The following is a 12,739-nucleotide window of genomic DNA, read 5'->3' as shown; positions in this document are numbered from 1 at the left end:
TCCCTTTCTCTGATCTTCAAAGCAACCCATCTGTTTAGATATTTTCCTTAAGATCGTCTGGATTGCAGCAAAGCAGCAACATCTTGTGCTATAGCCTTTCCCCTAAGGAGCAAAACATTACGTGTGGAGCCGTATCTCCGTTTTGCTGTGTGGCAGTAATCAGCATTTCTGATAAATGTGTGCTACTGAGATGCTAGGAATTGGAATTTTTACAAGAAAAGAGAATTTCTGTGATGACCGCATCCAAGGAAGCTGCATTTAAAAGTGCCCCAGCCATAATATAATAAAGTGGTACTTGAACCAAAACCACCCTTGAGTTTTGTTGATGTTTTGATCTGAATCTGAATGACATGGTAAGCTGAATCAAATCATTGTATCCAAACAGCCCCGAACTTTGGGGAAGTTCAAATTCTCTTATGAATTTTGCCATCTGAGGGTAATTGTAACTTATTCCATCTCTAAACTTAAAACATGTTCCCCACAGACTTTTTTATTGATTAAATTTCTACTGTAATGATTGTCTATTATAATAGTTCCGCTGTAACCGTTTTCCATATCACATTTTCTACGACCATGATTGGCACTGATTGGCCCCTTTGTTGGCAGTTTAGCAGGAAAGCTAAAGATAGAATGAGCTAAAGAGAGTGACTCTTTCTTATTTCTAAAGATGGACGCTCCAGGTCAAAGCTGAGATGCGTTGGCAGTGTGAGGAAACTTGTTCTGCTGTTCCCCAGCTTGTCTGTCAATAGATATCTTCAGTGTGTTGTCAATATAACATCTTTCAACAGGGCCATTTTAGGGGCCAATCCTATGAAGTGCTGAGCTCCCTAAATTCCCATTTTGTCTGTAAAGGGTTCTGAGGGCAAGCTTTTAAAATAGATTTCCATGAGTCCCTGAGCCAAGAGCATTGATGCATTTAGATCTGCTAGGGACTCAGCTATGCCTTGAACTCTTACTCTCAGACAAACCTGTAACTACCAGCTGTGTTCCCCCTGTCAGATGTTATGGCTAAAATAATCTATTTTGGACTTATTGCAATTATCTAATCAAAGTAACGCAGCATTTATTCTTCTCAGGTTTAATCCAAAGGTGAAAAACTAGGGACTAAATTAAGTAAACCACACAATTTCCCTCCAGTTTATGGCTTCTCCAATCTCATGTATTCCTCCATAAATGAAACACTTTCTCACAGCTGAATTCCCCAAAGCCTCTTGTTAAGGAAGAAGTCTGGCATACTGCGGGCTGACATTTAAAAGTAAAAGTAATTTGTAATGCTTCATTTACTAAAGATGTTATAACCAACAAAACTGTTTCTCTAAAATTTCTCCTCTGTGACTTCTCCCACGTAGCCCTCTTTCACTACCTGAGCCACAGCCCCACTTGTGAATGCTTATTTCCCTGTCAGATACACATTTCTGTCTCCCCCCACTCTCTTTTCTTCTGTCTTTTGAATGGTCATGAACACACATTTAATCTGTGGCTTCCAAGAAAGAAACTAGAGGGTCATATTCGGTCTTCCCTGAGTACAGTTATAAAGCTGCGCTCTTTTTGTTACCCAGGCAGAGATGTTGATATGGAGATGGGAAAACAATATAAAGGATTCACAGGGTCTGTCCAAAGAAAATTTGACCATGTACTCTACCTAAGGATGAAAGCAAAGGCCACAGAGCTGCTCCAGCTCGTGGAACATGCTACAGCTTGCCTCTTACGCAATAAACGCTGAAGGAAATGTGCTACACACTGGACCTTTGTATGCTTAGCTGGCTCTTTACTGCCGCAGTTGCAATCAGCATTGGTGCTCAAGGTGGATCTCTCCTAGTTTCAGTGGATGGGTGTTTAGCAGGAGAGCGCCTTGACTTTGGAAATTGATTCCCGGTGCTTGGTCTCTTAGACTTCAGCACCTGCATGATGCAAAGCCCGTCGTTTGTTACCGGCCTGTGGGGAAAGTGGGTGAACTGAATAGTTGGGTGGTTGAAGATATTGATTTGGGAATTCCAAGAAATACTTTTTAATGCAACATACCGTTCACTGGTGATACTCACTATTGCAAGCTCTTGTAGAGACAAATAATTTACTGATATTAAAGCAGGGTTAAATATATACGTGGATAAGAAGAGCATCCAGAGTTATATTAATTAGAACAAAATTTAAAGGCTCGATATACAGGTTATAAGCTGCTTATTAGTTGGAGTGAGGAGGATATTTCTCTCCAACTGTAGTGTTACACAAGTCACATCTTATTGTGAAGTGTCTGGCATTTTATTTCTTCCTCTGAAGTTTCTGGCATAGTAACAGGATAATCAGCTATTAACTTATTTTGGCATGACTATTCCTGCCATACCTCAGTGGATAAGCCACTGTTACTCCCTCTTTGAAGCAGTTTTCATCCACCAAGTCAATCAGTTACTTTAAAGTCTCCCTTCAAGTCTGCAGTATTTATTTCTCTATTTTCCAGTGCCCTATTTTCTTCATATATGGCTCCAGTAAAGTCATGAGAGGTCATCAAAATGTGTCATATATTTTACTAGACTTCTCGGTAAAGATGTTAAGCCAATATAAAGTTATTAAAAACAGATGATGGCTCAGAGCGGCTCCTTAGCTTCTGGACAAAAACCGCCCAAGGTTTCAGTTTATAAATGGCTCTTATTCGGGATGCTCTATTTTATGGATTTTTTTTTTTAGCAATGCCTTGTCTTTATCAGAGCCAAACCTCTGCAAGCTGGTGGCTGGTGGGATGATGAACTGGCCTCATGTACCTGACCTTAAATCTTGATGTCACTTTTTATAGTCTGCTTCGTTGCTCTTTTTTGAGATTTCCTGGGGCTCGTTTTCTAAGGAATGAGATAAAGGGTTGTTGAGTCTTCACCAAAAGCAAATCTCTTGTCTTTTTTTCTTCTGGGCTATTGTTAAAGAGAGTACTTTTGCTCCTTCCCAGCTCACCTCAATCATGACCTGGTGGGATCAAACCCGAGTGGATTAAGAGAACATTTTAGACTCTTGGCTTTAAGCCCTAAGCCTCTTTTTTTTTCTTGTTTTTCTTTTTTTGAGCAAAGATTGTGGAAGTGCTGACTGGCATCAAAACTATGCGGGGAGGTAGGTGGGAATGGATGACTCAGCAAGTTTAGTGCACTAGCTAAAAGGGAGGCTAGGAACTGCTGTTTTTGTAGCCTATTTTAAATAGCTACCGAAACTGGCCACTTCAAGAGATGGGTCTTCAAATAGAGCCCAGTGGTGTTCAGTGATCACTCAGTGGTTAAGGCGCTTGCCTTATTCTGTGCTAGTTCCAACTGGCTCCGCATAACAACAAGAGCTTCGCAGTGTTCTGCTCAGACTCACTGCTTTGGAAGCTCAGCCCTTAAAGGAACAGTCCCGAGTATCACGGTACTCAGTACACTGGGGGATACTTTGAGGTGATCTTTTAAGACAGGAGTTTGTCTGTTACTGGTGGTCTTTTGCACGTTTCATTTCGCGAGGTTCACATGATTCCCCGTTTCTAGGGAATGCTTCTGAACCCAATGTTCAGTTTATGCATATGGGTCTGAGTGAAGCAGGTACAGTGTTTGCTCCTTGTTTTATAAGACAAGTGTTTTTCAATATTTTCGTCATTGGGAACTATTCCCATCCCTTCTATCATGTAGCTACATTGTCTCAGTACACAAACATTTCATTGAAAGATTGCTTTGTAATGCATTAGCAAACAATGCTTTTTTGTGTAAGGAGAAAGAGGAAGTAATTGAATAAAGATGACATTTAGCTTGTTGACGATAATTAGTTTTTTCAGTTGTTTAAAGATCCTAAAGTAGCTTTGTGTCCCATAAGCCACTGACTGTGGTTTTACTACATACTATGGGGACTTTGGATCCTCTTAAGCCTCAAAAGCCAGAGAAAAGGCAGTGTTTGGGATGTTCCTCTAAGTCAGATTTTTCCTTCACAAATATGTTTCTATGAGAAAAAATGTCTAGTCCTGCAGAAGCTTATATTCCCGGCTCTGTGCCACAACCCTCGACTACTTGTAGCTCAATTGCTGCAGGGATTCCTGGGCTGGGGCGGCAGGAGCATGTGCAGGTAGCCTTTTACTGTGCCTCTGGTGGCTAGCCCCACAAAATCCTCTATTCCCTGCTCTGTGCCTCATCCCTCTGCTGCCTGCAGTCCAGGTGCTGGGGAGGCCAGGGGACTTTAAGAGGCCAGTTGCACTGCAGCTTGTAGGGACTCAGGCTAGGGCGGCTCCATACGCACTAGAAGTCCCGCAGCTGTATCAAGTGGTACTGCACCTAGTCGAGCATCCAGCACATTACACATTTATGGTACTACCTCGCTGCTGGTAAAAGACCCTATAGTTCTCCCTGGCTTTCTAACTTCCAGACTGGTGAGAGACTGTGTTTTCTAGTGTCATGACACATGTTCTCCCTAAATCCTGGCCTGGCCTGGCCAGACATGGAAGGGACTTATTTCACAGCATCCCTGCCCTCTGCACTATAGTCAACAGATTTCCGAAGTTGGCCCCTTTCTACACCCTGCGGTGGAGTTCAGCACATAGACCGTAGTTTGCAGCAAACGAGCAGCTCTGAGTAGCACATGAAGGCAGGAGGGAGGTTGGGGATTTTCACAAGAGAAAGCAAAGGCTCACACTAGTACCTTTAAGGGAACCTATCCCTAGTTAGCATTGCAAGCTGAGGTCACAATCAGTGAAGTAATGCTCAGAATCAGAGCTGTGGTGCTACTGTGGCCCAGGTAATTTTCAGTCTCCCCAAACTTGTTTACTCAGTCTCTCTGCCCAGTTGCATTCTGGGGAATATCTCTTACCAGACTAGTTTAGTTTAGCAAAATGTACACAGAGCACACTTACGTTGGAAGCCATTCCATAGTGAGTTCTGTGTTCCCTTTGCAGTTTAGAAAAGGCCCGAGGGACTTCCAAGGGTGGTGATGTTGTCTCAGTGGTGGGGAGGGCCGGCTCCAGGCACCAGCGAAGGAAGCAGGTGCCTGGGGCAGTCAATGGAAAGGGGCGGCAGTGCGTCCGTTGTTGGGGCGGCAGGTCCGGAGCGGCGGCGGCGGCACTTCGGCGGCAGCTCAGTTGGGCTCTTTTTTTTTTTTTTTCTCCCCCCCGCCGCGGGGGGCAGCAAAAAAGCTGGAGCCGGCACTGGTGGTGGGAGAGGAATATGACCTCAGCAGTGACATTTTTGGCTTGCAAGAGTCAGAGGCAAAAATGAGGATGGCTAAGGAGGCCGAATCTTCAATGCATCAACAAGGGCTTTAGCCCTGAGGATAATGAGGAAAGGGCAGGTTTGGGTGAGAGTAAAGTGACTGGTCATGGGGAGATGGGACGGTAAGAGTCAGTGATGATATGATGATGCAGGCCTGGTACAGTGGAAGCTGAGTGCAGGTGGACTTGTTTTGCTCTGATCTATTTCTAACCCATCTGCAACAAATTACTTGGCGTATATATAATGGCAAAAAAAAATGTAAATAATTTTGATGAATAATATCTGTTTATTTTAAGAATTTTTCTATATTTATTCATTTAAACTTTCACAGTTGCAGGAAATTGGGGGGGGATAAGAGAATGGGGTGGGGTCTGACAATAATTAATGGCAGTAAATGTTGAGATTCAAAACATTAAACTTTATAACAGTTAAAACACACATTGTCAACATCACATGTCAAAGTATTCAAAGTAAATATCTTTAAATCAAATTCTCAATAAGTTCTCAAGCAGCATTTTCCTTACTTTGACTATTTGTAAATTTTGATGATTATCGATGGAGATACCTTTTCATCTGTGTTTGTACGGCGAAATCTACATTTACGGATATTTACTGATAAAAATCTAATTTTTCCAAGCCTGCCTGTATAGTAGTCCTGCCATTTCCCCCTCACAGTTGCAGTTACTCTCTGTTGGCCAGCGATTGGGGAGATGCATTAGAAAACATTGTGTCATGGAACCAAAGGGTTAGATCACTCGCCTTTTCTCCCAGAACTCTTCCCTCATTAGGGTTCCTCTTCCCTCACCTCAAGCATTCACAATATTGCATATCAATTCTCTGTAGTGTTGGCTGGGAACAAAACACCCTGAGCTGCAGTTTTCTGGTTTAATTAATCTTTTTCAACTCATGCGCTAGGTATTGAAAGAAAATCCCCGATAAAAGTTTCCAGAGCTCTCTGGGGAGGTAGAGGCATAGTTTGGGGACTGGTATTGAGAAGCAGGCAGTTTACTGCTCCAGAGGCTTTGCTATCCAGACAGCTCTGCAAATATGTGGTATTTTTAAAGAGATGTGGGCAGATTGAATGATAAAAACTCCTCTTAGTTTAAAAGAATTACAGGTGCTTGTTTTAATCACATATTTAACCACTGACAATAGTTGGGACAGCTTTACAGTTTCCAATATATATGTTTTTTCTGACTGTACTTAACTGTCTTATTTCTGTATTCGGAGGGACATTAACATAGGCAGTGTGAGTATTATATATGATAAATGATGTAGTTATGTCCAAACCACATTATCAAATAGGGTAATATTTCTAAGGTTTCATGGTACCTGTGCAGCACCATTTTTAACAATAGAATCAGGAATGTAGCACAAGAAAGTTGGTTTGGATATGAATTTCAACCCCAGTTTCACCGATCTGTGGTCAACCTCTGAAGCTCTTTGTAAACATGCACAAACCTAGCTCATTGCTCACCTTCAAATCCCTTCTTAAAATCCGCCTGTGCTGGGATACCTACAAAAAACTTACAGTGGCCAGGCAGGTAGTGTGCTGAGACCACTGCCTATCATGCTGATCAATATTATCTCCTTGTTTCTTCGTGCTCTCCATCTACCTGTTGTCTCTTGTCTTATACTTTGGTTGTAAGTTGTTTGGGGAAGGGACCATCTTTTGGGTCTGCTTATACAGAGCTTAGCACAGGGGATTCTAGACACTACTACAGTGCAAATAACAATAACCTTTTGCATGCTATTTGGCCTAATGTATGTCAGGAAATGGATGGAATTAACTGGGTATTATTTAATTCTCATTTTACCCTGGAAAAACTTAGCTTAAAAATGACCAGCTGGTTTCCCATCTCTGGAAAGGTTTGAAGAATATTAAGTCTGGTTTTCATGTTAAGAAAGAAATTTAGTTATTCCTTCTGTCATGTCAGGATGTATTAACTCAGCTGAGGAGTAAGTACCAGAATGTGCCGAATTAGCTAACTCTCTGAAAAGTTAAATATAGGTAGCCTCTCACAGAAAATAGTTTTTTTCCTGATGTGCACTAGGCCATCTTTTCCCCTTCACTCTGCCGTGACAGCAGTGTCTGCAAGAGCAGATGACAAGCCCTTTGATCATTATGTTCTGGTGTGAATTAAATTTGCACCACATTCAGTGTCACATCCTACTTATCTTTAGGAAACAAGGCTCTGATATTTGAAAGTCAGTTGAGTCAGTGTTAATGTCAACAGCCAGTTATAAATATCAGGGCTTTAAAAATAATTCTGCTCCCAGGGTAAGGTTTTCTACCAGTTTTCTTGCAGTTGTACATAATGACAGCTTCCTCTGCAAAACCTCTTCCCCTGTGGCAGGCTTGTTGTGAGGGATGGTGTGCTCACAAAAGCTGCCACAGGCAGGGCTTCTGAGCAGAGCCCCGTTGCATCCTTTAAGGGGGCTTCCAAAGGCTGGAGTACAGCTGCATAGGACTAAAATGCAACAGAGGCTTCTGCAAATCCACTAGAATCTGCTTCATAGTGGGAATCCTGCCTCTGATCTGGGGGAAACTCTACAAGACCCGGCACCCCCTCCACTCCACCTTAAGGTTCCTTCCCACATTTTTTCTGCAGGAAGAAGTGACCTGCCCTAGTGTTTTTAAATGTGTGGTCTTCCCCGTGTTTTCTGTGTGCTCTTCTAAATCTATATTTTCTTCATGACATCTGAATGACTCCATGCTTGGGAACTGAATAATCCTTTTTAAGAGGAGGGGAAAATGGATGTGTGTGTGAATTTTCATGTTTAGTGACGTTCTAGCATGCTAGCACTAGCTAAGACCAACCATAGCAGGGACATGTGGAATGCAACCACCTCTGCCACTGTGATAGACACAGAATTCCATCCTGAAGTCACCAGTTAGTTGCAAAAGCCTGCATAAAACCTTTCTCTTTCACCTGCCTTTAAAGCCCTAGAGTGGGAATTAAAAGTGCCCAAACCTTCGTTGTGGCAGATCCTTGTCTCTTCAGGATGAAACTTTGGAGAGAAAGGGTTTTGTTTACACTAAAGAAAGAGAACTGATATGCCTTTGTTTTGTCTGAAAACTTAATGCTATCGCCTCCTTCACCTGCTTTTGCTGTCCCAACATGGTTAGATTGTAAAGCAACATTTCAGCTATTATAATACACCGTTGTAGACTTGCACTAAAATGACTCTGAGATGCACTGAGGTCAGACTAGATGACGTGATGTTCCCTGAAATTGATGACGCTATGAATTGCTGATTACCAAATATTGAGATTAAGCAAACTGACAAAAGAAAAGAAAAAAGCTCAATGAATAGGGCCCCTGCATTGCCATATGTACTTGTCCATTTATTTTTACAGATCTAGTTTAATATTATTTATTATTTATAGTTTCTTCATAGTAAATGTGCTGTATTAGGTTTTGTAAAAATTGTTAAGTCTTAGTAACATCAGACTGAGCTACAGCAAATCTGCTATTAAATCTTTGAGGCATGGAATGAGGTTATTGGATTTTTTGTAAGAATGTTTGTCGTTGCAGATTATCCTAGTGAGAATTGTATTGTACTGTGTACATTCTGCCCCAGGGTTGCCCTTAATGTAAGACATTTAAGGAAGCGCCATCAGTGCCTGCATCCTGTAGACTTCTATATGAGAGCTGCTGAAAGCACCTGCGTACAAGACACATGGTCTGATTCTAATGTCAATCAGGAGTAACTTTACTAAGTCACTGGAGTTACCCAGTGTACATGAGAGGAAAATCAGTCCCACAACCTTTGGCCATAGCCAAATGCTGAGAAAAGTAGATATTTCCTATGAACACATTGGGGTAACTTTGTAAAACACATGAGGATCTAAAGCCTGCAGCCCTGGTTATAAACTCTGCAGTCAAGAGGCTAAATCCTCAACAGAAACTGCACAAAACCCTAAGTAGAGTTCAGAATAGGCTCCACTGAAGTGCAAAATTGGGGGATGAAATCCGACTTGTCTTGAAGGCAGAGAAGATGCATTGGCTTTCTGTATCGTGCCTGTGCATGGGCCTGTGTGACTGATGGTTCAATAATATCATTTCTCTAAAGGGATACAGCCGGAATGCTAACATTTCTCTTCCAGTGATATTATTCTGGGCATTGTGTGTCTACTATTAGCAAGATATTACTGGACTCTCCTCTCTTGTTGGCTGTTTAAATAAAATAGTGTCTCCAAAGTAAAATTAACGTAAGTGTGCTGTACAGTTTTCTCAGAGTGAAATATTTGTAGACCCTAGAGTTCAGCAGCAGCCATTTGCTTGAAAGTAGGTTTCAAACACCATTGCAGAAGGTTAGAAAAGCACAGTGCCACCTGAGAACCCAATTTATGTGTGTGAATCCATGATTTGCAAATACACCTTCCACCTCCTTCACCTAATTCCACCAACAGTGGCGTCTGAATAGACCATGTAAACAACCTGCCCGTGTCCAAACTACAGGAATAGGAAGGACTTTATTTTCACAGAATGTGGGCTTTTTAACCACTAACAGGGTTTCTAATTAATGCTTGTCACTGTTGTCAAGAGAAGCTGTTCAGCAGCTGCTTATTACTCGCACAAGGAATGGTTCTAATCAGTTTCTATTTAAATGCTGGTCCACCACTTCTAGCCCTGGTCCCTTAGTTCCTTTTGTTCTCGATTCTTAGCCCACAAATGAAGGTGTATTCCTGTCAACTCGGAATTTTGAAATAACCACTTAACTTTGCTTGAATTCATTCAAATGGCTAATGCCAGAGTCTTTTTTTTTTTTTTTTTAAAGGCATAGGGGAGGCTGCATTCTTGTTCCAAGTCATGCACTCTAGGTAACAAAGTATATTAAATCCTCTTGTTCGTATTTACTAGAGCTGTGCTCCACTTTGAATCATTCCTTTATTTCCTCGCAAATGTCAGCAGGAAAGTACCAGTAGGAGAACTAGTGCTGCAGAGCACAACAAAAAGTTGCTAACTTCTTCCCAGTGTGCTGTTGTGTTCTGATGGGCCCTGTGGAACTCTTAAATGAACAGGATAGTCAGTTGCCTGTGCTGGGGATGGTGGAGCAGATTTAAACCCACACGAGCAGTTTTTAGGCTATATTCGCTTTGTGGGAAGGCTTAACAGATTGAAAGTTACACAATATAAACAACATTTTTTAAAATGACTAATGATTTTTGGATGCCTTGATTTTTGGTCACCCAAGCTGAGATGCCTTAAAAGGGCCCAATTTTCAGAAAGTGATGAGCACCCACTCTCTGAAAACCAGGCCTTCTTAAGGTGTCTCAGACTGGGCACCCACACAATAATTTATAAACCCCAAATCAGTAGTTCTGAAGATCTTGGGCTGTGGTTTTTCACTAACTCATCAATAAAAAGTAAATATTAAAGAACCCAACCATCAAAGTGAAACCAGATAGAATATTGAAGATGTTGCAGTCTTCTTAGCAAATACATCCATATTGGTACCAGCCAGCCTCTTTATACTGTCCCCCTTTGTTATTAATACCACGTCGCCCAGAATGATAACTCATTGAAGAAAACAAACAATAGACCCACTTGGGTAAGACCTTTCTCTTCTACACAGTGAGAGAAATTCTGACCCCATTATAGTCAGTGGCAACCCAGTATCATTTCTGCCCTCAAGCACAGTTACCTGCTATGGTTTTCAAGTAGTAACCCTCATTGCCACAAGTACCATATTGTGCTTGTGCTCTCAATCTGTAATATCGGCTTCAGCAGGGAAGAGATCGGAATCTAGGAAGAGATCTTTTTTTAATTTCCATTTATTGCACAAGGTGATTTGAAAGTATAGTAGTATGAAGCTGCACTTTGTTATCCTTTAATGAAAAAGATTAGTATCTACAAAGGATGTCTTCAGTTTGTGCTCCTCTGAAGAGTCCTGCATCATATTAGTTTGGGTCATTAAATGAAGGTTTTCTTTAAAAAAAACAAACAACCCTATATTTTTCAGTACTGTGTAGTCAATTTTATCCAAATCCACCTATCTTATTTTTGCTGTGTATTTGTTGTTATAAATAATAGGCAGATAGAGCATCAAGGTCAGAATGTTTCTTTATGATGAACATGAATGAAGCAAATGAGAGAACAGGATTCCAAATAAAGAATCAATTAGGGAATTTGTCAAGCTAAAATTTTCCTGAGATGAAACTATTTAATATGATACAGTTTACAATATTCTGATGAGGTGTCTAGGGTATGCAGTAATTCTGCTCTCTACTGGATGGAATATGAACTGCTCAACTGTGTGCCATGGGCCATATATTGCTATCAACTAATGGAGATTCATATCAAACTAACCATGCACTGCAGTGGAAATATGCCCCTATGGCCTGATAGAATAAAAATTCTATCTGGTTTGCATACCAAAGAGATTTTATATTGAGATCAGCATCATGCTTTAAAATGTTAGCATATTTGATTTCAGAAAAGTACATTAAAATCTCCTAATGAGTTGGTTTTCTTTCCCCTGAAACAGCATATGCGAGAGGCTGCTGAACGGCGGCAACAGCTGGAATTGGAGCATGAGCAAGCCTTGGCTGTTCTCAACGCAAAACAGCAGGAAATTGAACTCCTGCAGAAGGTAAGTGAAGAAAATGAAAACCAAGTAAAATGGCAAATTGCAGTGATTGGGCATGGGTAAAGAAATGGATCTCTGCAAATGTCTCCCAAATTGAAGTCCCCCAAAACGATACTGTTTTCCCTTCACATACTACAGACAGGTGTTTAAGGAGTAATGTATCCTGTTGTCTGCTTTGAATTGGTGGTCTGTAACAAACCTCCTCCACCACCCCATCGCAAGCGTCAATAGTTGGCACATTGATCATCCTGGCTTCAATTTGACCCATACACTCTCCTTCACAATATAATTGAGGTTCTTAATGTGTCTTTTCCATTGTCTTTCATCAAACAGATTCCTGACAACTTAACATGTTCATTTATGAAAGGATAGAGATGGCTTTTCTATTTAGACTATGTTATTTGCGATAGGGATATTCTCTTGCTGTGCGTATGTACAGAGCCTAGCACCTTGGGACCGATTTTGGTTGAGGCTTCTACCTTCTTCTGTAATACAAATAATTATAATACTAAAGAGAATATTCTGTAGAGATGCAAAAGTGAGGGGACTGGTTTGGCAAACCAGATGGATGAGGAGGTCCAAGTGGTTCAGGTGCTAGTCTGAGACACAGGAGACCTGGGGTCAGTTCCCTGCTCCCCCATCGATATCCTGGGGGACTTTGGGCAAGCCACTTCGTCCCTCTGGACCAGATTTTCAAAGATATTTAGGCACCCAGTGAGATTTTCAAAAGGGCCTAAGCAGGTTTGTGCCTGTTGATTGTAATGGGAGGTAGGTGCCTAACCAATTTTGGTGCTCTTGAAAGTCTCACTGGGAGACTATCTGTATCTTCAGGAATCTAAATACCTTTCAAAATCTGATGCCCCGTGCGTCAATTCTCAGTCTCTAAAATGGAACTAGTACCCCACAGGGATATTGTGAAAATAAATACCTTAATACATTGT

At 41.3% G+C, this 12,739-nt stretch overlaps 1 protein-coding gene across 4 annotated transcripts in view; it reads left to right on the top strand.

The window, feature by feature from the left end:
• RIMBP2 (RIMS binding protein 2) overlaps positions 1 to 12,739 on the top strand; it is a 302,398-nt gene that overhangs the window by 189,973 nt on the left and 99,686 nt on the right. For all 4 annotated transcript variants that reach the window (XM_029912642.1, XM_029912641.1, XM_026656926.1 and 1 more), the window contains one exon: positions 11,697 to 11,801. In XM_029912642.1, coding sequence (XP_029768502.1) covers positions 11,700 to 11,801 — 102 coding nt within the window. In that variant the 5' untranslated portion in view covers positions 11,697 to 11,699. The remainder of the gene's footprint in view (positions 1 to 11,696; positions 11,802 to 12,739) is intronic.

This window comes from Terrapene carolina, unplaced genomic scaffold, assembly GCF_002925995.2.
Source record: "Terrapene carolina triunguis isolate 2854851 unplaced genomic scaffold, T_m_triunguis-2.0 Scaffold234, whole genome shotgun sequence".
In the NCBI taxonomy this organism is placed as follows: domain Eukaryota; kingdom Metazoa; phylum Chordata; order Testudines; family Emydidae; genus Terrapene; species Terrapene triunguis.
This window is presented reverse-complemented; position numbering and strand designations above follow the sequence as displayed.